Consider the following 27,195-nt stretch of genomic DNA (forward strand, 5'->3'; position numbering starts at 1 on the left):
CCCTGGCTTATTCTGCATCCCGCTTTGGCTGTGTCAAGTGCTGCCTCTCTCCCAGCCGCCTCTCCCACCTCAGTCGTGGGAGAAAAGAGCAGTTCCTAGCAACCATGAAAGGGCAAAAGCAGTATGGATGTAACCATTTTTGAAAAAAACTTGGGCCTGTAAAGGAGTCTGAGGGTCGGGTTCTTCTCCGCAGGTCTGTTTTGGTACTTCTTGTAAGATGGAGGAGACTGGCCCGGGCTCCAGGGGATGCAGCACCTGCAGCCTTATTTGAGAGGTGGGGAGAGGATGGAACGATGGGCTAGGTGATAGGAGAAAGGGATTGAGTTGGGAAGATGCCACTAATAAGCATCACGTGCTTCATGACCCTAGTCCAGATGATCACAGAGCTCAGAGAGCCCAGGAGGAGAGCAGGAGGTAAGGTGAAAGGTGAATTTGGTTTTGAAAAATGTGCTTTAAAAGAGCCTGCTAATCCCTACGTGTAGCCTAGGAATCTCTGACTGTGTGATTGGAGAAATCTCTTGGAAAGCCTCCCACCCGAAGATCTCTTCCCTCCCTAGGCCTCAGATTAATCATTCCTGCTCTTGTGTTGATAGTACTTCATGTTTGCAAAGCACTTTTTTTCTCCAGTGGCTTCCTTTATTCTTTAACTGTTTTTCCTGGTTATAAAAGTAAATAGGTGTACATTACAGAAAATAGAAGCAAACAAGGGGAAAAAAAAGAAAAACCACTGAAATCTCTTTATGCAGAAATAAACACTATTGCTATTTTGAAACATTTTCTTGTTTTCTTTAAAAAAACAAAAAACAAAACCATCTCTGAGCACTTGAACTCTGAGGCATTTTTTCAATAGGATCATACTACAGGTATCATTTTGTGAAGGGTTTGTTTTTTGTTGGTTGTTTGTTTTTGCTTGCTCTGTTAAAAGATTTTTTTCCATGTCAGTAAATAGTCTCTGGCATCATCATTTTTAACTGCTAGGTGCTAGATGCCTTTAATTCTTAAAAATCCTTCCACTTACACCACCTCATTTGAGATTTGAGTGTTTTTTTTTCATTTACAACTGCATAAGACAGAGTGCAGAGAATGACTTGCTTAAGCCACATATTGTTAAGCATTCCCATATTTGCCTGATACCTTCTGATAAATTGTAGGAGGTGAAATGGGGCTTCCTACCACTTGTGTGTTTTCCAGCTCCTTTCTCTCTGTGATGGAGACAGGCGGGGTCAGCCGAGAGACCCAGACAGGGGGAGGCAGGAGAGAACAGGTTTGGGACCAAAAAGCCCATGGGTCTCTCTTCTTAAACCCCGTTACTCTGGCCACGTATAAATTTTTTCATTTGTTGATCACTAGTTAAAAACCAGTTCTTAGATGGCAATAACTTGGCAAGATTTCACGATTCTTGTTTTTTAAGGTGTACCTTAGAAAAGCCAAAAAAAGTTGTGGGCTTTTTTTTTTCAGTATAATTTCCATTTTTGCTATGGGGTTGGGACAGATTGCTTTTTTAACAAGTTCAGAGTAACATTCATTTATTCATTCTGTTTGTCATGTGATAGGCTCATAATATTTGATGAGGGAAGATACTTGTAGCTTGTTGAGAAGAAAGTCTGTAGCAATTTAAAAGAACTTTGGGTGGAGTTTGAAGTTTGTGCCTTCATACATCTTTCATTGTCTTGATTATATTTAAATAAAAAAAAATTTTATTAAAAGTTCTTAACGGCACATTCCCATTAGGACAGGCCTGAGAGTGTTGAATGGAAGGACTCTTGACACACAGGTACAGGGAAACCACGAGCCTGGGATACCTCTGGGCTCATGCCAGTAGCCCTCCCAATTCCTCCGAAGGGGTGAGGGCCGAGAGTGGTTGCCAGAACCCAGAAGGAGAGCTGTGTGTGTGGGGAGGACGGTCTTCAGAGGAGCTGCAGTTGTCACAGGGACATGTCCCTGACCTCCCTTCTGTCTGTCCTCTCTCTTATCTGTGAGAACTTTCCATGGGCTGAGCCCATTCAGAGGTCAGAGGGCCTGGGATCCTACTGATATGCATAGGTGACAGCTCCCGGAGGTGTTCCTTTTTTATTAGTTTATTTTTCTGACTTGGTTGCTGAATGATTGGCAGAAGTCAAATATGGAGGACTAAGGCATGCTTTTTTCCCTTTTGCTTGTTACTCTTTTATCTGTAATTCGTATTCACACAAATAGTGATAATTCTGAAGCAGTACATGGAACAACGGAAAATGAACCGATTTACTTGGTTCCAGATTGTGTTTATTCCTAAGTCCGATAAAATAGCTTGTGTCTTGTCTGAAGATTGCTTCAGACTAGAGGTGACTTTGTTCAGTGTTTCAAGTCAGTGTTGCCTCCCTACTTGTGGTGAGAACATGCTGTCTTGGGCAGTCTTCTGGCCTCCTCCCTGTGGCCATGGCCAGTGATGTTTTTGACGAACGCATCATTTGTGGCTGGTGCCAAGTTGCTTGGGCACCTGTGCCTGATCTATCCCAGCTTTTTTCTCTGTTCCTAGAGAGAATTGGGGCTGCCAGATATGGGTGAATAAAGCACCTTATAGATGAGCTTTTTAAACCTGCTTGGATTGTCCAATGTAATTTTATGTGTAAATATGAATTATTCAGGTACGGCAGCAGAGAAAGCAGTTGACTTGCGTTACTTAGTACTGTCCTTTTATTTTTAAAAGAGTAACCTGATTTGTATTAGATGATTCAGTAACAAGGCTGTCAAAATGTTACACTTCCATTGAATTTGAGACTTAGGTTAAATGTGGTGTTTGTTTCAGCAGGCTCAGTAAGAATTTCTGCCATGTTGGAAATGATTTCTGAAAATGTGGATCTCTCTGAATAATAATCTTCAATTTTACATATCTTGAATGAAATCCAGTTCTTCCCTTAAAAGTTAAACAATGACCTGTGTATTTTGAGTGTCGTGCTATTGCATCCTCAATATTACTTGCAATGTGAGGAGACACTATTTCACTTTTATCTGTAAATTTATTTGATTTTTAAAAATCGTTCAGGCTTGTGATTATTCTAGATTGTCATCTATTCCAAGTTAAAATGCTGGGAGTGAAAACCATTTGAATAAATTCAAGACTAGTCTGCAGTCCGTTGAAATATGCCAGCCAAAGCAATGCTATAATGCAGACTGGAGGTCAGCCCTCTGAGTTATTGAGGAGTGGCTCGGAAGAATTAAGAGATTTCAGCAGTTGGCCTCCAAGAGAAATTTTCTCTGAGGGATTGGTGTTTTGCTGAATAGAGGCATAAATTTAACAGCTCTTAGCTAGCATAGTCCATCTGAAATAAATTTGCCTGAAGTAAAATGGCTGACCACACCTGAGGGTGGGCCGACAGACTGTCCCCAAGGGCTGGAATAGCCTCCAGGAAAACCCTGTCTCTTCAGAATGTCTGCATTGAGTTCTCTTTCCCTTCTTCCCCATCAGCTCTTGCAGGCAGGCTTGGGAACATAGAAGTTATGCCTTTTGGAGAATATTGTATCCTGTGGACAGGTGGCTACACCTCTTTGACAAATCAGATTTGATCCCAGAAGATAATAGATTTAAGATGTTCTGTGTCCACTTGTGTACTGTCACTGAGATTTAAATACCAACCTGTAAAGTTGGTGTTCCTGGTCATGGTTTAAGGAGAGGGCGGGATAATGAGCTTCCTGACTTATGTAACTTTGACAGCTTTAACCATGGTCAAATGGCTTATGCTTGGCAGGACTCGGAAGGTGTGGACATCAAGCTGGGTGTGTGCGCTAACGGGCTCCTCATTTACAAAGACAGACTGAGAATCAATCGTTTTGCTTGGCCGAAAATCTTGAAAATTTCCTATAAGCGCAGTAACTTCTACATTAAAGTTAGGCCGGCAGAGGTAAGCAATGTCACGTGCGCCTGGGCATATCTGAACAGCTTTGGTCAGTGTTCTTCTTTATGGCCGTGTGCTAACTGAATTTTTTCCCATTGAGTTTTAATAAAATGAACTATTCTTTATTCTTTCATGGCAAAAAAGGTCAGAGTTCTTAATGATAAACCTGCATGAAATTCCCTGTTGCTAAAAAATAAATAAATAAGCAAGAGCCACCCATACCCTTTAGCAAAAAGGGAAAGTAGTAAGTGCCTGACACATAGTTGGGGGGCCATTATTTTGTTGTTGTCGAAACAACTAAGTGATAGAGATCAATAGGAAGGTGATAGAATGAGTTGTAGTGGACATGGGTTAGAGTCCGTAGTTGTACTTGCTTTTCATAGAAACTAGTATTGCAGTCTACGAAAAATTCATTTTGTGTAATTACACTGGGTATACGAATGTCTCCTTTTTTTGAGAAGAATTAACTTCTTACAGAAACATCTGAATCCATGTTTTTCAGTAGCTTCTAATCAACTTCTAAGGAAATATGCTGATTTAGTTTATTGATTTATTCTAGCTCGAACAATTTGAGAGCACCATTGGATTCAAACTGCCAAACCATCGGGCAGCAAAAAGGCTATGGAAAGTGTGCGTGGAACATCATACTTTCTACAGGTAATTTTAATGCAACAGCTTAAAATTCATTAGAACAGCTATTGGTTACCTGTGTGTATTAAGAGGTGGTCATGGAGAGAAGGACAGATGCAGCCACGCCCTATTTTACGGTTTTTGCCCTCCTCCCTACCAGATCTCCTTGGGCGTGCCTTGTCCTCACTCAGAGCCGACCTGTGTCTACAGTGGTCCCAAACTCCACTGACTACAGCTACCTTTCCTACTGTCACCACTCTCTTCAAACCTGGCTGTCATTTCTCTTGCCACCATCATTCATCACAGGCTTCATTTCGTTGTTCTTACCAGCTCCCTCCTGTTTAACTTCTTTGCCCAACCAGCCCAAACCCTGGGGGTCTGTCCCTTTGCTACTCTGTCAGGATGATCCAACCACGTGCCCTGTGTACACATCAGCCTGCCAGGCTGCTGGTCCTGGGTCAGTCCCGTGTCTCGAACTTACCACTTCTGCATCTGTGTTTGCAGACGCTGCCTTCAGCAGCAGCTCTCCTGGTATACACACTCTGGATTAGTGCTGTTACAGATATGTTATTTCCCGTATCGGCTGGATCCTCAGAGCTACCAGGCAGTCAAACCTTTTACTTCCTTTCCCATTACAATATTCATGATCTTCCTGAGCCCCTAGGAACCTGGCCTCTCTGCTCAGATGCCCCCTTTGCGTGGGTCACAGATTCTAAAAGCTGTGGTCATGAGCATTCTCGGTTTCACATACCCTCTGTTTTCCTTCTTTTGCCCATAATTATGTAGCATTCCCCCCTCTTTTCTATGCATTCTTTCCCTCCATCCTGTCTCAAGGAAAAAACAATCATTCCCTATGGAGTTTTGATTCTTCATTTTATGCCTCACATAGAATCATGCTTTGTACATTATGTACTCTCCAGTGAGTGCCTTTGACTTCTTTGGCCAATAAACACGTCCATGTCTTACTCCTGTAAAAACCAAAATAGACAAATAAGAAAACCGGAAGGTCTCCTTAGACCCTCTAGTTATATTCAGCTTGGGTCCCATCTCTTTTTATCCTTGTCTTCAAGGGCATATTTCTACATTACTCTTCTTACCTGGTCATTTTCCCTATTTCTTCAGTTCATATTACTGGGGTCTATATAGCTGTGTGTCTGGATCCTCCATCTTGAAGCTTTTTGCCTTGGGCTCTTGCTTGCTACTCCTGTCCCACCACACACTGGGTGCGTGACTGTGGGTAAGTTACTCTACCTTTCTGAGTCTCACTTTCTCATCCGTGCGATGGTAATAATAATACCTGCCTTATAGGGTTGCTTTGAAAACTAAGTGAGAAAAAACACAAAACAAATGTAGAACTATTTCTGGTATATGGTATATAATAATGTTTCTTTTCACCATCAGTATCATCATTATTCTTAGTCTGGTACCTCAGTATGCTATTTTTAAGGTGAATTATTAGCTGGTACAGGTGACTCTTTCAAGTTAAATTGACACATAATCTGTTTTCAAGACTGCTCTAATATACTCATTTTAGAGAAATGTAACTCCTAAAATATACTTGAATCCATCTGACATAGTTACACTGAGCAAATAAATCTTTGAAAAGTTTGTAATTTCTCTTGAAGCCATGACAAATTTCTCCTCAAGACAATGTGAGCCTGCCTCAAATAAAGCTAGTAGATAACATTTATGAGTTAAATGACACAGATCAAGGCAGAACAGATAGCAGGCTTTCCTGTCAGGTAATGATAATAGAAACAATAATTATTTTAGAAATGACAGGTGCTACATTTGTTGAGCGTATATTGTTGTCAGAAACATAACCCCTTGCTTTACCTTGCACCGTCTCATTTATTGCTCACCCCCACTGAGCAAGTGGCTCAGAGCTGGGTGCCCATAGAGGGCACAGGGGCCAGGCGCCTGCGCAGAGCTAGGGATCTGGCTCTGTGATTCCAAAGCCCACACTGGTCACCTCTGTGTGGTCCTTCCTCTGGGATTCTTCTAGCAAGCATTTCTGAAATGTCTGTTAGCCCTTCAAAGCCTTAGGTTGTTCCATTTTTGCTGACATGCCACGACTCCCAATTTAAAAGTAGACCAGTTTGCTTCTGCAGACTTGAGATAATGGTTAACAAAAGGATTTTTAGATCTTTAAACCTTGTATAGCTTTTCTTGCAAATGGTAGGAAGCAGTGTATCTAAAGCAAGGCATTCATAATTCATCTGCAGAGTGCTTTGAATCAAATCTGGATTTTGTTCTGTTTCTATCACAAAAGATGCAAAGGATTTCTTCAGAAAATTAAAATGGCTTTCAGATTGAAGCCATTAAAGACACAGATCTTTCTACTGATTGATAGCCACTCAGCCAGACTAATATTAGTGGAACAAGAACATAATAATAAAGCTGTTATTCTTCTTGGAGTGTTTGATAGGGCCTATCACCCTTCTAAGTGCTGTACATGGATCAATTCTTTTAATCTTTACAACATCATTGTAATCTTCACTTTACGTTTGGAAAAACTGCGAAACAGAGAAGTTAAGAGACGTGCCTGTGGTCTTATAGACAGGCATGGGTGGAGATGGAGTTCAGAGCCAGGCCCTGCGGCTCACAGGGCCCACTGTGTACCCGCTGTGCTATACTTCCTGACCTTATTCACAGCGGATGTGCTTTGGTGGTAGTGGTGGTGGCGGCATATAAACAAGATTAACACAAGGTTCCTGTAGGTTGGCATGAAACTGTCATTTAAACTTGGCATTGTAGATCCAGAGTAATTCCAAGTGAATTAGTCTCATCTGCTGCTTCATAGAGAGCTTTATTGTTAAATGTCTGATTGACTTTAGTAACTGAAATGTGGGTTTTTCTTAAAACGTTCCTTTACTTTCCATAGGTAAAAACATTAATATTTTATAAAAATTCTCCCATTATAAATCCTTACTATGCTTCTTAAGCAGTAAAATATGTAAATGTTGATTTCTTTTGTGCTAGTCCTTAGATCATCTTACTCAGAACCATTAAAACTGTAGAGTGATTAGGTCCTTATTTATAGCTTTTAAATTCCCAAAAGTGAAGTGATTGAGGTCTTGTAGTGATTTTGATGTTGTTTTTATGACGGTAGGGTCTCAGTTGGTAAATAAAAGTAACGTCAAGACAAAATAATTGTTCAGTGATCTTGAAACATTTTGTTGCTTAGCCTACATTTTTGTAGGAAATTTATTTGGACTACTGTTGACTTAAGCCACCAAAAATATTCTTTTAGAAAAAACTAATAAATGTCTGTGTTCAGTCCATTTTTGTTTTGGTATTTGCTTCTATTTAATTGCAACTTAATTGAGGATTTCTTTGTTGTCAAAAAATTAATCTGTAAGTTAATATTTTGTGTGTGTGTGTGCACTGGTGCCGTTTGGGCAAGGAAGTATTTTATCTCAAGTTGGAATAAAATAATCCTCTAGTTAATGACTTTCCTAATCTTACATTGTGTTAGATAGATATACGCCTTTAAAATACTTGCCTTCTATTTCTTGGACTTATATTTTTAAAATATCTTTTACAAAATGCGTAAGTGGATAATCTGATATGTATTTCAATGGCAACCAATCGTCTGTTACCTTAAAAACAAATTAGACTAAAGAAGTATGGTTGTATAGAACGCTCCTCACCTGGACTTAGATGTTTAACTGGTTATATACCCTAGTCTATATAAATGAGAGCTTACTTTCATAAGTGGGGGAAAAAATAAAACCAACAACTTCATTTTACAAAGGACTTTTTCTAGCAGTGGGATTGTTTTGTTTACTAAATTAAAGCTGAAATATTCAGCAGTAGTTCTCGCTGTGTATTGGAACTTCTAGAACTTAGAGCCCAACTCCCCTTCTCTAAAATCCCGGCATAAGGGATTTCAAAAGCTGTTCTTCAATGCTGTGACTATGTAATAGTGAGAAAGAGGATTCTGAAGAATGGACAGGTAGACATGTCTTTGGATTTTTCTGGCTACGTAAATTCAAGTGCCCTCTAGGAAAAGGTGACCATGGGATTCTCTCTAGTGATCCAGCCTGTATTTATTGAGCACTTGCTCAATGATAACATATAATAATAACATATGGGACCTAGCACAGATCCATGTGAAGTTATAGAAGATAAGCTAATAACCAGAAAGTCAGAAAGCACTAATGGAGGTTTTCTTAATTTTGTTTAAAATTGTTTTCTGAAGACTGAAGTTTCAGTTTTTTTTTTTTGTGAGTTCAATTAATTTTGTAAAAGAAGGTTAAATCTTTTAAAAGATCTATCCCTTTACCTATGTATCCTTTAAGATTTTTCATAATTCCCACAATCAGGTGTCCTGTTTCTAGTTTAAATTTTTTTTTTAAATTTGAATAGGGTTTCATGAGTAGGATTTGGTAACACCCCTAGGCCTGAAGGGGTGTTGTCACTGCTGGGGGTGGGGAGCAGTTACTAGAACTGGAAATGAGAGCTACCAATAAGTAAATCCTTGTGTGAAGCTGGTCATTCTAGGAGGACCTGGCCTTTGATTGAGAGATGCAGTCAACTGAGGTGACCCTACACATGGATGCCAGATACCCCCAACCTCACTCTTCTCTTTATGTCCCATCTTTTATTTTTGTTTTTGAATAATTACACTTTATTGGGTCAGATAACATGAGATCTATCCTCTTAAACGTCACGTGTATGACATATTGTTGACTGTAGGCGTGTGTCATGCAGTAGATCTCTAGAGCTTATTCATCTTCACTGAAGCTTTATGCCCGGTGACTAATAACTCCCCATTTCCCTCTCCTGCCAGCCCCTGGTACACCATTCCAGTCCTTGAATCTATGAATTTGACTGTTCTAGCTTCCTCATATAAGTGGAATCATGCACTGCCTTTCTGTGTCTGGCTCGTTCCACTCAGCGTGATGTCCTCAAGGTCCATCCATGTTGTCGAGTATTGCAGAATTCTTTTTCTCATAAGGCCGAATAGCACTCTGCCCTGTGCATAGACCACATCATCTTTATCCGTTCCTCTCAGTGAATGTTTATGTTGTTTCCACATCTTAACTATTGCAAATAGTGCTGTAATGAACATAGGAGTGCTACTAATTTCTCTTCAAGATCCCGATTTCAGGGTTTTTTTTTTTTTTTTGATAAATATCCAGAAGTGGGATTTTTTTCGATCATGTGGTAATTCTATGTTTAATGTTTTGAGGAACCTCCATACCGTTTTCCGTAACTTCTGCATCATTGTGCATTCCCACCAATGGTGTGCAAGAGTCCCAATTTCTCCTCATCCTTGCCAACGCTTGTTGTCTTTAGTTTAATAATTTTGGGGGATGGGGTAGTTTCTTTTGGGGTCACCAATGCATATTTTCCCTTTGAGGTATTCTTTAGAAATACTTCTTTTTTCCTCTGGTTGATTTTCCATTAACTATAGAGTATACTTCATGAATAGATGATAAAGATACATGGGATTTAGCTAACTTGTTTTTCAAGAATGAGTATTTCTTGCCTTTTTTTTTTTTTTTTGAAGGGGGGCAAGAGAGATAGAGGGTTAGGAAGGGGAGAGGGAGAGAGAATCTTAAGCAGACTCCACAGCATAGAGTCTGATGTGGGGCTCGACCTCACAACCCTGAAATCACTACCTGAGCTAAAAATCAAGAGTTGGACACTTGACTGAGCCACCCAAGTGCTCCAAGAATGAATATTTCTTTATTATTGCAGTGATGAGCCTGCCAGTGACCCTTTCCTTTCTATAGATCATTGCTCTCTTACAGAGCATTCCTAGATCCTCTTTAACTGGTTGCTAGGTAGGGAAACCTTGTCATTGTCAACGAGAGAGAGAGAGAGAGAGAGAGGGAGAGAAAGGTAATGACCACATTTCTCACCTGCCTCTCTTATTTATGATCAGGATGCTGAGAAAGTTAATCTTTCTGTGCCTTAGTTTCCTCAACTGTTGGAGAAAAATAATTCAGAGCACAAATAAGAGTTCTGTTATGGCCTAAATTTCTAGTATTCCATAATTCTAATTTAAGAATATATAGCTTTTCCCAAAGTACAGTTTGAGGCACTGGCCATCATAAGAGTAGATTTTCTCAGCAGCATCTTCTGTGTCTCCTTTGAAAATCTTTTGCAGATAATGGAAGTTTTCAAGAAAGTCGTCTGCTACCTTACGTGAATAGATTACCACCAAGAGGGCCAGAGAGTATTGGTTCTTCTTTCTTCAGTTTAATCCCAATACATTGTTTTTCTGGGTTAATATCATTGAGAATTGATGGAGGGTTGCCTCTTGTATTATCACCGGTAGATTTACCTCGACTAGAATCTGTTTTTGTTGCTTTTAAGCAGAAGAAGATTTCTAAACAAACAAAAAAAGCTGAGCTGAAAGTCTAAAAATACTTGAAATGGTAACAAACTCTGTAAGAAAGCACTCCTTGGAGAATGAAAGGAAACATTTTGATGAAGCGCATATTCTGGAATTGTCAACTAAAGCTGTCTTGTTTAATAAATGCTGTAAGAGCTCCAAGATTATCTTTTTTTGTTAAGGCGTTTTGCCAACTCGTGATTAGACAATGGAAGTGAGACAATTCCAGTTGTATGCCAGACAAGATTGGCTTTATTTACTAAAAACATAGTTTTGCATAAGTCTGAAAGTATTTGCCATCAAGAAAGTTGGCCTTCATTTATTGTGAGCCCTGGGTGTGAGCAGTGGAGCTGTGCTGGCAGAGAGGATGTTAGTCATCTCTATAGATCTCCTGCGTGCTGTCTCCTCATGGGAAAGCGTCACTTGATGGAATGGAGTCCTGCATTTGGATGTTCTTTCCCAGGAGAAATAGACATAAATATTGAGAATTACTAATGGTAATGGATTGCCACTTGGCACTTAAAATCAGGAGCAAGAATTCAGACATATGTGTTTATATAAATGATTTAAGCTAATACAAATAAATAGCCTTTGATATACGCTGAGAACAGTTGCTCTTTTGCTCAGGTTGAGGGAAACCTATTATTCATGAATTCATGACTGTGGATTTAGTCATCTTATCACTCGCCTAAAGCTCTGTATGTAGGAGGGTTTATAAATAATGTTCTTTTTCATTAGAAAGTTTAGGCAGCCTTTTGCTCTTTAAATTGAGTGATCTTATTAGTAAAGTGGGATATTAAAATACAAAGTTTCAATGTTTTTTTTCTTAAAAAAAATTCATAAAGGCTCCTATTTCGGTTCTTTGTTTCTCCCTACAGGCTTGTGTCTCCAGAGCAGCCACCAAAGGCCAAGTTCCTGACCTTGGGGTCCAAATTCCGCTACAGCGGCCGTACCCAGGCCCAGACCCGTCAGGCAAGCACCCTCATTGACAGGCCCGCACCACACTTTGAGCGTACCTCTAGCAAACGGGTCTCCAGGAGTCTAGATGGAGGTAAACACATTTATGATAGTTTGGATGCCTTTAATCTTTCTCTAATCCAGTGGAATCAGAAAGGGTTGATTATATTATAGTTAATGAGGTCCTCAGAAACATCCTAGAGGGACAGCTATATTTTTCTGCGTAAATGAAATGGTGTTTCTTATACTCACAAGGAAAGTTTTATAGTGTTTTACAGCTGTCATTCTGAGCCTGTTTTCTTTGTACTGTCAGTGTACGCAAATATTGAGAATTCTCGTGGATAAGAGATTGGACAGACATATTGTTACTGATCTGACTTAATTGTGATGTATTTTGTGTGTCTTAATTTCTTGAACTTGTTAATTAATGGCAAAAGTGGAATTCCAAGGGTTTTGGTACGATAAGAATCTTTATTCAAAGGAACTTAAAATGTTCTAATTTTATGAGTTTAAAAACCCTTATTGAAGCTTACCAGACTTTCTAACATATGAGGAACCATCCACAACTTCCAAAGATTAGTTGGAATGAGTGCTTTAACAAAAGGAAAGGAAGGGGCCCCTGGGTGGCTCAGATGGTTAAGTGTCTGCCTTCGGCTCAGGTCATGATCCCAGGGTCCTGGGATCAAGCCCCACATTGGGCTCCTGGCTCAGCGGGGAGCCTGCTTCTCTCTCTCTCTCTCTCTCTCTCTATCTCTGTGTCTCAAATGAATAAATAAAAAAAAAATCAAAAGGAAAGGAAATACAGTGTAATCACTAGTTCTTCAGCCAAGACGGGGTGGGGGGGAGATATGTATAAATTTGTACATAATTTTATTAGAATTAGCTACATAATTGTAGTTTTATATATTTTACGTATGGAAATAAATTGATGTTCTTTCCCTTCATATATGTATCTTATTTTGGGTTAATAGCAGGTTTTCTGTAAAGGAGCCAAAGTTAATTTTATATTACAGTGCTTTATAAGAGACTTCATTTTACTTTCTTCCTGGAAGAAAGTAATTGATGTGGATGACTTTCTCTCAGAAGTAGTTTTCCAACATTTTTTGGTTGATTAATCTCACAACATATACAAAAATAGTAATATTAAATTTAAAAATTTGTTTCACTACTGTTGATCACCGAAAACCTTTCTTGGTTGCTCCTTATTACTGACATTTTTCTGAAATATGAACTAGAATAACTTCTATTTAAGTAGCTGAAACAGATATGCTAATAGGTAAAAATGCACTCATACATACATATATATCTATATACACATATGTGTATATATATGTACATATATAAAAATAAAATTTAAGTTTTTGTGTATAGTTGATGTAACAACGCTACATCAGCTTCAGGTGTACAACATAGTGATTCAACTTCTGTGTAATGCTGTGTTCACCGCATGTGAAGCTACCATCCGTCACCACACAATACGATTACAATGTCATTGACTGTATTTTCTCTTCTGTATCTCTTATCACCATGACTTCTTCATTCTGTAACTGGAAACCTGTATCTCCCATTGCCCTTTGCCCATTTTGCCCATCCCCGGCCCCATTTCTCTCTGCAACCATCAGTTCTCTGTGTTTATAGGTCTGATTCTAAAAATGCTCTCTCATTAATGAAAGATTGACACTCCTCAGCCTTGATCTGTTTTTCCCAGAATAAATTTGGAAAACAGGTCCAGGCAGACACATAGAAATACATCCAGGGATTTGTTGGTGGGCATTTTGTATATATAGTGATTAAATCTTGATTCTGGAGAATCTCCCATATAATTTTGAGATGACGGGTATGCAAGGGGGTCATAAATTATGGTTCAAATAAATGTCCACATTTCCAAAGGTAGTAATTTAAATTTAGTGAATTTTTAATGTATGATAGCTGTCAGTGTATCTTTTAGCTCATCAACTGAGCACTTTTTTCAAGTAAATGTGAAAAATGTATCCACTCATGTAAATATTTCACAAGCCTTGCCCCTTACCACAGAGAATTTATATAAGTGCTGCATAACTGCAGTCGGTGTTGGTTAATGCCCTGAGACGAGTCATTCCTGTTGCTGGAATACTATCTGTTTCAGCCTTTGTTTTAAACTGTGAGGCTTTATAACTCTTATATTGCAAATTCTAGAGTTTAGAAAGAGCAGTAAACCACTGTTTTGACATAGATAAAACACTGCTCAAGGAAACCCACCATCTTGTATGAATGGTGAGTGTAGAGGGTTATAGCAGGTCTGTATCTGGTAACAATGATTTTTACAAGTAAAAGCAACAAGCATAGCACAGTGATCCATTATTTTTCCTTTTGTGTTTTGGACACTGTAATTCATCAGATGGGCAAGTCATCAAAAGGATTATTGTGTTATTGTGAAAAATAGAAGGCTTTTCATGCCAATACATGACCAGACAGCCAGTGAACTATTTGATTAGGGATTCCAGGCTTTTTCCCTCCCAAAGCAAAGTGAGGCTGTAACCTGGTACTAAACTTTATTTTCACCACCACTCCCCATCAATATACTTTTTTTGTTGTTGTTGACGACATGTGATGTATTTTCTTGTCCCAGTTTAGTTTTTAAGTTAGACCAGACTAATTTAGATTCATAAATATTCCTTCCTTTAAGCTTTGACAAATGAAAAGAAATCTTCCAGTGCTTGCATGCAACCTAAAAATGAATGCGGTATCTAAGATGAAGCATTAAAATAAAAATTAGTCTAGAACGGCTTTTTTAGAACAGTGGGATTCCGAGACTGGAAAATCAAACCAAAAAGGACATAAGGCAGTCGCTTAAGAGAACAACCAAGACGCATTGAGAGTGGGGGAGACAGCGATTTCCTGAAAATGGAGAATATAATAAGCAGGGACCTGAGATTGGGTCATGGGAGAAGGAAGGCCCATCTGGGGAAGAACGATTTTGGTTGAGACTTGAAGGATGAGGAGGAGCTAATCATGAGTAGAGCAGGAGATAAAGCATTCCAGGTGGCAGGAGCAGCAGGTCTGAAGGTTATAAGATGAGGGAGAGCTTGATACAGTCCAGGAACAGAACGAAGACTAGTTAGAGCTTTGTAATTGATGGGAAGAGGTAGGCTGGGGGCAGGTCATGCAAGGCCTTGCAGGCCATGTGGAAGAATGTGGTTTTTATTCTAGTGCTATTGAAGTGTGTGTGTGTTGCACATGTGTGCACACTTACACAAGCATGTAAGCGCATAGTATTACCTTTTTAAAAAAAATTACTTGGTGCAATGTTCAGAATGATTGATAGGACAAGACAGGAAGCAGGCAGAATGGTTAAGAATACTCCAGGTGAGAGGAATGGGGGTCTTGCCTTGAATGATTGTAGCCAGTTAGCCATTTGGCACCATAAGCTCAGTGCCTGGGGCCTACAGGCTTCTCAGGGTCCTACAAGTGCTTAAGACCTAAAAAAGGTTATTTGTTTCACAATGCAAAACAAAACAAACAGCCTGCCCCCCTGCACACTGAAATTAATAAGTGTGTAAAGGCATGCAAAATAAATATTTTGTCAACTTCATTATATAACTTTAAATTTGATATTCATTAACATTTTGATATCCTTACATCTAAAACCATTTCTAGGTCAGAGTTTTCCATTTTGCAATAATTTGAGTATGCGTAATGGGTGCTTAGAAATCATAATCATAAATTAAAAGAGTTACTCATAGTCGTAGATTTTCCAAGGGAAAATTACTAACATCCTCTCAAAAGTTAAAAATCCTGGAAAATAATTGTACTTCATGTAAGATGTGAGTTCATTTTGTGATTTTGGTGTGGGTTTTCAAAAGTGGGGGTACTTACGGACTTTCAAAGTCTTAAAATGGCCTGGGGTGGTAAAAATAGAGGAGGAAGAACTGGCCACATTTAGGTTCAGTTGGATTTGATGGTGTTGAGGGATGAAGGCCAGAGGCATCAAGGTTTCTGGCTTGGGTAACTGGTGTAAGTATTAGTGTGGGTGGTATCTGGTGGAAAAGGCAAGGCTGGGGAAGAAGGAAGGTTTGGTCAGGGTACGTGAAGGGTGTGGGCCAAGAGCTTTCTTGTAATACACATATTAGAGGTGCTTGATGCCTCCGCAGTTCAATATGGTGGATCACACACATCCCTGCCCTCCAGGAGCTTGCCGCCTAGAAGCCTTTGTGTTTCCTGCGCTTCTGTGGGGGTGTAGAACCAATGTCAGTCACCCTGTCAGTCAAGCGCTTTTTATACAGGTGAAATAACCTCAGTGATTGGGGGTTTGGGGGAGAAGCTACAGAGGGACAGAGGCTCTGTCGCTGCTTCTCACTTGCATTTGTTGAAATGTGACGCCGTCTTAGGTTGATCTGCTGTATGACCGAAATTTCAACACAATATACGTTTCTGTTCATCTGCAGGAGGGATGAAGGAAATACATGAGGGCCAGGTTTGCTGGGTCGGGAGGGTGTCTCTGTATTAGATTTACTGTAGGTCAAGTTGAGGCATTCAGAGGGGAAGTTAGAAAAATGAAAAATATTAAACAGAATTCTATAATGTCGACCTTGATTGACTGTCTTGTCACAATTTTGAATGGTATTCAAATGAAAGGTTCCTTTATGGAAGAATCCTAAAGACTTATTGAAGCAAGTCATTTTAATCTCTAGATAATTATTTGTGGCAGTAAATAGATTCAGAAATAAGTTCAGGCACGATTAAAGAGACCCTAGAGAACTCAAATATTGCTCATGTTGGGATTCTGACATTATGCCCCATGTCTGTTTCAGCTGGTCTTAGAGCTCCTCCTACTGGCCAGTTCCTTGATCAGACTCAAAACCTTCAAAAATTGGATTTGAGAGCCTGGTGTAGTTTAATGGGTTAAAATTCAGAATATATTTAGAATTTGGTAAAAGTTTAAAAATGGGTTTGATGTGTTCGTATCTTCAGAGCTCAAGCAGTGTTCCTGCTAAATGTCTGCATGCTGCCTGTTTATCTGTGTAAGTTTGACCATTGAAGTGTCTTGAAGTAATCCCAAGTGACCCTTCTTTCCTAGCTCCAGTTGGTGTTGTCGATCAAAGTCTTATGAAGGATTTTCCTGGTCCTGCTGGGGAGGTTTCGGCCTACGGCCCCGGAGTTGTCAGCCCTGCCATGGTACAAGATGGGGATGGCAGAAGGGAGCTCAGAAGCCCAACTAAAGCCCCACATGTGCAATTCATTGAAGGAAAGGTATGGTAAATTAGAAGAAAATGTGATTTTAAATGTGTACTTAGACTACAGGCTGTTACATTTGTTGTTTCAGAACTCAGGTATCATTTAAAATTAGTCAATGTTCTGTGTTGATATAAGTTCCCAATATGTAGGCTCCTACTGGTTTGAACAGGGTCTCTAACCTTTTTCTGATTGTTCAAGGCAAAATATTTCCATGTAAATTATATTAATGCAAGCAAGTAGTTTAGTGGCCTAAAATTTTTGACTGTCTGCAAAATCATCCTTTTTAGTTAAATCCCTATATTATAAGAGCTATGGTGACTTGAAATTTATATTTGTTTGTTACAAGTAAATTTTAAAGTATAGCCTCTCTTGAGTATTTAATTATGTTGACTTGAATTTTTTTTTGAAATGAACAAAGATGATCTTTATGAAGAATGTTATTTTTCATTAACCTCTAACCGATGAAGAAATCCTTAAGCAAAGCGTGGTTGGTTTGTGAATAGTGAACAAGAAGATGGTGTGTTGCTTATCTCCTTACTTGGGGCATACACCCCACTGAATGGAGAAGTAACTTATACTGTGTTTTCAGATTTCACTATTGTTTTATGATGGCTTTTTACCTTGGGCAAGTAAAGTCACTTGGAGGTGGATTTGAAGAGGCTTTGAGTTCATTGGATCTCTCTTCTGTGTCTGCACAAAGCACTTTTTTTATAGATAACATTGGAAGTAAACACAAGAAGGAAATGAAATTCCGCTATAGATTTATAATGTTCTCTAAATGTTAACTTTTGAAAAATGTAAAGACTTGCAACATGAATTTATAAAGAACCTACTAGATGAAGGAGTTGCCAGTGGCTCAGGAATTCCTGCCCTGACAACCTGTCAGCATAGAGGAGAGCTCAGGGACCCTTACACCCCAAGGGCTTGGCCATCACATCCTCCAAATACCTTTGTTAAAGAATTTGTGACTATCACACCAAAAAGAATTATTTGGTTGAAAATCATTCAGTTAAAAATAACAGAAATCGTGGCCAACAAGATATCCTTCAACTATTGAAGAGTCGGAATCTTTTATGATTATGCTAATGAGGCCCCCAGGAGGATGGCTGCTTACATCTGAAACATAGCAGCTCAGCCTCTCAGAGTCTCCCTACCATTTTGCCTAGTTAATTTATTATTAAACTAATAAATAATAACTAGCAGTTATTTTTAAAAAGTTAACCTTAAATTCCAAAGGAAATTCTGCTTATCTTTAGCAAATGACTAGGTGTGCTGGTCATTCTGCTAAAGCTTTGAATGCTTGTCAGCAGCCGGGTTTAAAAGGAAGGATGTTATTTTACGTTTCATTGGATCTATTTGCGACTAGTCAGAAAATAATTAAATCAGTCTATTTTACGTGATAAAAGTAGTCCAGTTTTTCTCTTTAAAAGTGGGTCATTTAATTCATGTTCTAACTGTGCTGTGTTAATAACAATCCCTACTTGCAAGTACAAGTTTTCACTAACTGCCCATTTCTTCTCTTTCTCTCTTGCCTTTGTTTCTCCTTTGAATGTATCTGTTGTGCGATTTCACATTCAATCATGGGTTTGCTTCCGAGAGTAGCTTGTTTCCATGTGCCCACCTTCACCCCTCATTCGCTGTGTTTCATCTCTTTCCCCAAACCTTTTGCCAGTCCCTGAAATGGACTTGCTTTCAGACATTTCGGAGGAAGACCCCTTTGGGGAGGCCGACCAGATCACGCTAGACAGCTTAGAACTCCCTTCCACCGGTGAGCCGTCAGAGCTGGGGGACTGCCAGGTCCCCATCCTTGATTCTCTCTCGGGTCCTGTTGCAGCCCCTCCCCAGCCTGACAGTCCTTCCACCCAGGAGAAGCCTCTAAAAGAGGCTGACCACAAGGATTCTGAATTTGGGTACTTTTCCTTCCGTTTCTGCAGATGCTTCCCACCTAGCTTCCCCTCCCTTCTCGATGAAGATGGGTATCTCGCTTTCCCCAGCCTCCCCAAGGTCTGGGTCTCCTTCCTCCCCGCAGACATCCAGCACTACCTTCCTGTCACCTCCCCTTCATTCCTGCCTTCCCTCGTCCTCGTCTTCGGACTGCTTCTCTCTGCTTCTCAGTCAGTGCCTTTTTCTCTCACCTTTGCCCTTCCTCTGGCTCTATCCCTCTGCTATCTGGAGGCTAAAGCTGCCTCCTTCAGCATTTCTTATGACTGGGACTCGAATGACAAAACCGAGGAAGAGGAAGCAGCCGACACTCCTCCATAAGCTTTAATTTGTGGGCTCAACAAATGTAGAGTGTAAACATGTGCATAAATTTCACCACGAATTACCCTCAAAATAGTAGGATCCGCACATTTTCGCATACATGGTGTTTTAGTGCATGAGAAATACATGTAAATAAGTACTTTCCCTTCATTGATTTCCATGGACCAGGTCCACACATTCGAAGTTGAGAGCGAAGTTATGGATTATTTTGTAAATACCTAGACCATACTAGGTCTTCAGAACAAAACAAAACAAAAAGATAACAGGAAACCTGTGTTGCCCTTAACAATCCGTATTGGGTCTGTTTGTTTTGCAGACAAGTATCAGTGCTATCGATGCCGTTCCTTTAGGACGGAAACTTGTTCCAATATAGAACTTAGGATGCAGTGGATATAACCGTAATTGATGTGTATTAGTAGAATTCCTTAGTATTGTTATTTCTCGTTAGAAAGCCAAGCTCGTTCTTGTAGTTATGAGGATGCATCTGTAACCTTTACTCCTGACATTTATGGGTCTAATCTCCGAAATTCCTTGTCTCCCTGTTACTGTAGCATTTGGGAACCAAATGAATTTCAGGTAGTTTTTTTTTTTTTTTTTTTTAAACCCTAAATCATGTAGTTTTAGGAAGAGTCACTGTCAGGTATTTGTAAGGAAGATACTACTCTTATCTTTAAGAAATACATTTAGAAAAATGAAACATGGCTTTTTGAAAATTTAACACTATTCACCCTAAGGTTGGGCTACTTAGTGTCCTTTTATTTAAGATTAGGTGTCCGGTTTGAGGATTTTTACCCCTGGATAGGGCTACCTCTGCACTACTAGGTTGGTGCTAACATGAGCAGGATGTTTTTGTTTTGCTACATGTGGTCTGGTGACTTAGTGTCTCATATCCTGTGGGTACTGGCCATACATAAGGAAAAGTCACAATTTAGAGCAAACATAAAGAAAAATGTAAAGATGATGCTATGATTAGGCATACTGGGAGAAACCACTATTCCTAAAGGTTAACTGAAGAATGCCAAAGATTGGCATTTTAGAGAATTAAGTATTGACCAAGGAATTGGCACGTGATCCTTAATAGATTTGGATAGCTCTTATTTTCCCTTCTGATAAAAAGATACTCTGAGCTCCCTGCTCACCTCAAAAATACTTGGTTTAAGGAAAAACAAAAAGGCATTTTGAACTCTCAGATTTAACACTATCATTCCAGTAAAGACGAAAAGGAGTATGTATGATCCTGCTATAAATTAACACATGAAGGTTACACTATTGTCTTTTGGTCTCAATCATTATTTTTCTTTCTTGTTCTTCCTTTCCTTGAGTCAGTAGTTATCAGGATTTATGCTTTTTTTTAATTTATTGAAGTATAATTGACATACAGTGTTACATTAGTTTCAGGTGTATAACATAACGATTCGACAATTCTATAATCTATCACCATATGATGTTATTAGAATATTATTGACTATATACCCTATGCTGGGCTTTTCATCTCCATGAGTTAGTTTTAAATTTACAGGTCTTTTTTCTTTTGGGTCGTTAGATACTGAGAATTATCCATCTATGAAAAACTATTCTTATTTAAAGAATTTTATGAAAGAAAAGTGGCTATAAAATATGAGTACTTTTAAATATAATTTTAACACGCAGGTAGCAAAATAAACCAATTTTCCTCCCAAGGAAAGAAATCTATGGTAAAAAACTGAATGAGAGGGTGAATATTTGTCCCTGGTATAAAATTTGGTTTTCACTCCACATCATTCTACTTTGCCCTCATCCCTAGATTGATTTAGACCTTACACATTAGGACACATGGAATTATGCCATTGTTACACTCTCCTATTTCCATTTCTGAGCAAAAACATTCAAAAACAGCACATAATCTAGGGACTGAGAAAGAGTGAAGCTTCCATTCTCCATTCCACCTTTGCAAAGGATTCCTTCCACCATTTGTGCAACACCGTAGGTGAAGAAAAACCAAAGTGGCTTTATGTTCGGCATCTTCTGAGGGCCAAACAGTAAAGGTTGGTAATTCTAGTTCACCATTTCAGTTCAAATACATCTTTGCACCCATGGGTAGAGTTTCTACTACTACTCCCCTTCTTTCTGGCCATTTGCTGTATGACTTTCAGGTGAAAATGGAAGAAGAGAAGACACAGCTGGAGGAGGTGGATATTTATTCCCCCCCCCCCAAATTAAATACCCAGTGACTGCTGCCTGTCATAACTATTGTGTGTGTGCACGTGCGTGCGGGGTGGGGGGGTAATGCGCTTTCGGGGTTGATATGTGAGTTTTGCTTCTTATGGCTTTTAGGTTCTTAAGATTTTTATTCCTCTTGTATTTTAATGTCTTGGACTATCCAACTCGGGGTTGTTTCTGGTGCTTGCTGATTGATACACTTATGTTTATTTGCCTTTTCCCCCCTGTGTGTGATTTAATTTCACAGAAAAATTCCTTGAGAGTAGAAGGGGATAATATTTATGTCAGACATAGCAATTTAATGTTGGAGGTTTGTATACTTTAAGAAAACAACTCTGTCCTCATGGCTGCCAGGCTGCTGTGGACGGGAGGTCACGCGCAGGCTGGCTGGCCGGCAACTTCCCGCAAGCACATTGCATGAACTGCATGGGGGACAGTTCGACTTGGAGTGCATGTTAGCTCCGACTTTGTTCTTTTAAAGTGGCTTCGGTAGGAATAGATCTACTAGAAGTTCTCAAAGTGACAACTGGGAAAAAAAAAAAATTCTGTTCAATCGAATGAGTAAAATTTTTATCTATTACTCTTAAAGTTCTACAGGTAAATCTGTTCTCTCCTAAGGGGCCATCTCCGTGGTATAGAATCTGAAGTAACATCCCATCCTTAATATATATTCACCCAGAACAGATATTTGTTGGTTTGGCATGAAATGGCTTTAGATCCGTGTTCACAATTATGGGGGAAAGTTGCTTAAATCCATGCAATTAGGAATGTGGTTCACTTAAAGTAATTACCTTTGAGAAAATGTTGATTAATGGGATCGTTTGGATTAAAAAGAAAGTGAAGAAAGAAAGGAAAAAAAAAAAACCTAACCAACCAATCAGGTGTGTAAAATATATTCCCCGTGTCACACGAGAACATTTTTTGTTTGTTTTTGTTTTTCCCCTTCTTCTTTTATGGTAGTAAAATGGTGATGTATTCAGTGGAGAATTGCAATGCTCAGTAATCTGACTAATCTGGTTGCTTTTGGCAGCTTTGATAACTATTGGAAATGTATTTTGCATAACTTACTAAAATGCTCTACAGTGTAATATGTAACCTTGCTTTGAACAAATGCAAGAAATGTGCCTGATCTCAAGCCACAGTCATTTTTCCATGCCATGCAAAGAGTTTTAGATTATCATGAGTTTTTGCAAATGGCTAGAGAAGCTCCTAGAGGAGCTACTATGCTTGTGCATGAATGTGGAAGATCTAATTTTACCAGATGCATGACCTGTTCCTCTGGGAGTGGGATGAAAGCTATGATCCACAGGTGGCCCTATGATTTTGAAGTGTAAGAAAAGATTTAAAATTCACTTAAAAGTGTTTCCTGAACATTAATTACCTTTTATTCCCACAAAGACAGGGCCAATCTAAAAATTCCCACAAATACCATTTGTCAGGGCCTAGTCCAGTGAAAACTGACCTGATAGTTTTTCTTGTATCTTTGTCTTGTATAAGGATCATTCGTTATGTGGGGGTGGCTGGGCCTCACAGTTGTGCTTGGCAAGTACATGAAACCAGTCTAGGAGGTCCCCTCTTTTATAGAGAGGCCAAACAGAAGGAGCCTCTGGAAGCCAGTATTTTGATTCCTTAAGGATTAAAAGCCATTGCTGGAATTTCCTGGAAAAAGTTAACCCTTGGTTTTCTCTCTCTCTCTCTCTCTCTCTCTCTCATGATCTTGGTCTGGCTTTCCCATCAAGCCAAATGTGCTTCTGATTACCTTTCTCTATTTTTACTTCATTTACTGCATTCACAGAATGCAGCTGTAGTAATAGCCTGAATGAGAAAGGTAAATTTGCAGGAGCGAAGTCCTAGGCTGCATTTTAAATCCAGCTACTAGAAAGAAGGTGATTAGCCATTTCGAGTACTAGTGATTCCATGGCTTCCTTCAAATAATATAAGTAACTATTTCTTTACAAAAAATTCTAAACAGAAGAAACCAGAACTTATTAAAATGGGAATCATTAAAAAAATATATACATTGGCTCTATTTTCAAATTTTGATGAACTACTTCTATTCATAGGTGATAACATGGCTTTTGAGACTTGGCATTTTTCTTGCTTTACTATGTTTTTTTTAATCATAAGTTTGCTTTGTCTTATTTTTTGGTTTTTTATTTTTGTCCTGCTGGGATTTTTTTTTTTTCCTTTTGGATTTCCGCCCTTTGTTACGTTACATATTGCTAGGACCTCGATAAGGCCCAGGAGGACATACTGAGACATCAGGCTAGCATTAGTGAACTCAAGCGCAATTTTATGGAATCCACACCTGAGCCGCGCCCTAATGAATGGGAAAAACGACGTATCACACCTCTGTCCCTACAGACACAAGGGGTATGTCAATAGCTGTTTGTTGGCTGTATGTCTCGCTCCAACTCTTCGGTAAAACTCAGGTCGCTGATCTATGATGTTGATTCTCAGGGTTAGACAATGTTCCCCTCTTTTTAATGTAATTGCTAACAATGTTTTAAATACTAAATATTAACAATGTAATACTTATTGACATAGTTCTTAGTAAATTGTGTGAGTTTCAAAATATTTTCAAAACTTGCAGAATAATTTCACTATTTTACTCAAGTAAATGAGTAGTAATGCAATGTTCTACAGGGTGGCTTAGAAACAGATATTGTGTTGTATTTAATAAGGTTTTCAGTTATGGACTACTGAAGTAATAGAGTTTACTTGATAAATAATTAATAATTAAAGGGATGTAGGAATATAGATCGTATTTATCGTGGTTTAAGGTAATTACTGTGAGGATAAAGAGTTAACCTTAGCTTTGAAAACTAATGAGCCCTGTTGAAAATTTGCAGAATGTTGTACAACTTAAAACTGAAACTTCTTAGTAATGAAATGTAGACTACTGTTTTAAAAGGATTTTCAACCATAACATCTCTCCAAACTCATTCTTTTTCTTTCCATGGTTTATTTCTTCCCGCTACCAATGTAAGTGTTGCCTTTTGAGGATATTCTCAATCTATTTCTCCATTCATTCTCATCTGCATCTCTTCTTTTCTGATGCTCCAAAATCTGTTATCAACCAAGAGCTTTCATGGACTCATTTACCATACTTGAGGAGATAATGATCATACTCTATTATAATGTGCTGTTTTAAAAAGCGGATGAAGGTTTTACCCAACAATTTCGTGTTTCCCCTTTTCCTTACAGCCCTCTCTTCCCCTGAAGCTCATCATCTCTCTCGTCTGGCTCGAATGTTACCAAATGTGTACGCACTTGAGTTAGTCTCATGCTATTTTTATTCACTTTTTCTGAAAAAGGCAAAGCTGTTAGTTGCTTTAAATTTGTAAGTTTGTGACAGTGAAAGGAAAATAGCTCTTTGAGAACAGATGCAAAAATAATTGCTGAACCGAGAAAACCACGGATGACAACATTAAGATCGAAAACACCAGGGTCTTACGAAGTTGTATACAGCTTACATTCTTATTTTCAGATGTTCTGAAGATATTAATGCCCCTATGTCAGCAGTCAGCTCTAGAGGGTTGCGTTTTCTGGAGAAACCATGTCTAATGATGTGCTAAGATCTTGTCCTCCTTTATGTGCTGCTTTATCTGGTCCGTTCTACTGACCCACACAGTTGTTTTATGTTTGTGTTGCTATAGATGTAATGTACTTGTCTTATTTGTTGATTATGTCTATTGTTTGAAACAATAGAGAAAAGGAGATCATCTTTTCAAGGATATTTTATCCGTGAAGGAGAAGCATCAGATGGCAGCAACACGGACAGTTGAAGGAAAAGTCCAGGAGACAGACAAGGTGTTCACCTTGCATTCTTGGATCTACTCTTGCTTTTCCCCCTTTCCTTTTATTTTGGTCCACAGCCATAAGATACTCCTTTTTTTCTTATGTAGTCACCTAAAATTTTGTTGAAATAATCTTTTGAGCATTTAAAAAATGAAATTTCCTTATATGGAAACATAGGATCATTAGTGAGAATACCCCATATTGCAGGAGGACTGCATTTGAAAATCCACAATTTGAAATGCAGACATGTCAACCAATTTAGGTGATCAATAACCCCGAATTTTGATGAATGTGGCTGACAGTTGGGAGACCATGATCTCATGGGAAAATGCACCATTAGTACAACGCTCTTGTGCAGACTGTGGCGGTGTTAAAATCACAAATGATGTGTGATGCAGGTAGCTATTTTTCTAATTCCATTTGGAAACCTTATGAATTTTCATTTTTAAGATTTTTAGTGGGAGAAAAGATTTGGTGTGTGTCACAGTAGCCACTCAGATCTCTGTGCTCCCCACATATATGAAATATCTGATATTACTAGGGAAGTTAGCTTTCCATTGCTTTTACATACCTCTGTTCTTCTTCTCTTTCTACTAATTTTGCTTAGCCAGCTGACTGGCCTGTCATTTGCTGGGACTAGAGTGCTTAGAGTCCAGTGGGGGAGATAGCAGACATGTTGATTAGTAATTAGAAAATGTAGGGTACTAAGGAATAAGGGTTAAGAAGATGAAATACAGTGTCCTGTTAAGAGGGTGATTGGGAAGGCGGCTTTCCTGCTGTGCTCAGGAAAGAGATAGCATTGGAGTTGAGACCTTGATATTAAGAGAAGGAGAGAGACATGTGAAGATTCTTCCATGTGTAAAGAAGAGGAAGTGCCACAGCCCCAAGACAGGAGCTAGTTCAAGGAACTGAAAGTCCAGATAACAAGGGCTTAGGAAAAGTCCAAGAAGTCAGAAGGTCCACTCTGGATCTTAAAGACCAGACTAACAGCTTGGAATTCTATCGTAGGAGTGATGGGAAGCCATTGGAGAGTTTTAAGCTGAGTAATGACCTAATCCCACATGTCGGACAGAGGTCCCTCTGGTGCTGGATGAGGAATGGGTCCTAGGGGGGATGTGAATGAGAGCAGAAATCAGTGATAAGGAAAAAATGTATCCGGTCCCCAAATTTTGGTCTTGTTAATCCATAGACAGTCGCATTCATCAGAAGATACAGTGGGGTGGGCGAGGAGGCAGGATAACTGGAAGATGAAGCCTTGCCCTAAAGGAATTGGAGGTGTGGCTGAGATGAAATATTTCCAGAGGACTGCAAATGAGAAAGATAATGTCATAAAGCTAAACCAAGTGGCATATTTATATACTTTAAAGGTTAGCCTGAAATCCAAAGCCTGTCAGACTGTGTGTAAAATGACTTTAATATCATATGCTTTGAAATATTACGTAGTTTTGAAAATTTATCCTCCAGAAGCAAGGCGCATGGCAGCGTTTGATCAATTTAAAATGATGTCTTTGTACTTTTTGCAATAGGAGACCTGGGAATTTTGGTGAAGATGTTGAAAATTACCGTCTTTCCAGGCTGTCATGGTTTAGAATCGTCCAGTAGAAACCATATACAATAGAAATCATTCATTCACTCATTGTCGTAGAAGTTACATTAAGATCCTGTTATGTGGAATCTAAATCTGGAATTGACCTCCTGTTACGCTCCTGAATGGTTTCTCTATACTTGAAGTGGCTGCTTTTTTGTTGTTTTCCTCTCCAGTATCTGCAGGAAAATATATTCTTATTTGGCATGTATGTGGATTGTTGTAACTGCGGTCATGCCTCCGTTCACCCATTCACCCAACATTTATGGACCACTTACATGGTAACCCCCGCCTCCCTGCCAATAACCTTTCACTACTATTAGTTG

At 39.1% G+C, this 27,195-nt stretch overlaps 1 protein-coding gene across 25 annotated transcripts in view; it reads left to right on the forward strand.

Moving 5' to 3' along the window:
• Nucleotides 1-27,195, forward strand: part of EPB41L2 (erythrocyte membrane protein band 4.1 like 2) — a 205,546-nt gene that overhangs the window by 146,017 nt on the left and 32,334 nt on the right. For 14 of the 25 annotated variants that reach the window (XM_027601138.2, XM_027601149.2, XM_027601153.2 and 11 more), the window contains 7 exons: nt 3,726-3,878; nt 4,432-4,529; nt 11,730-11,902; nt 16,865-17,037; nt 21,731-21,793; nt 23,710-23,856; nt 25,195-25,296. In XM_027601138.2, the coding sequence (XP_027456939.1) occupies nt 3,726-3,878; nt 4,432-4,529; nt 11,730-11,902; nt 16,865-17,037; nt 21,731-21,793; nt 23,710-23,856; nt 25,195-25,296 (909 nt within the window). Of the gene's footprint in view, nt 1-3,725; nt 3,879-4,431; nt 4,530-11,729; nt 11,903-16,864; nt 17,038-18,624; nt 21,297-21,730; nt 21,794-23,709; nt 23,857-25,194; nt 25,297-27,195 lie in introns of those variants that run through there. The other 11 variants (XM_027601155.2, XM_027601160.2, XM_027601161.2 and 8 more) reach the window with 4 other exon arrangements.

This window comes from Zalophus californianus, chromosome 7 (genome assembly GCF_009762305.2).
Source record: "Zalophus californianus isolate mZalCal1 chromosome 7, mZalCal1.pri.v2, whole genome shotgun sequence".
NCBI lineage: Eukaryota > Metazoa > Chordata > Mammalia > Carnivora > Otariidae > Zalophus > Zalophus californianus.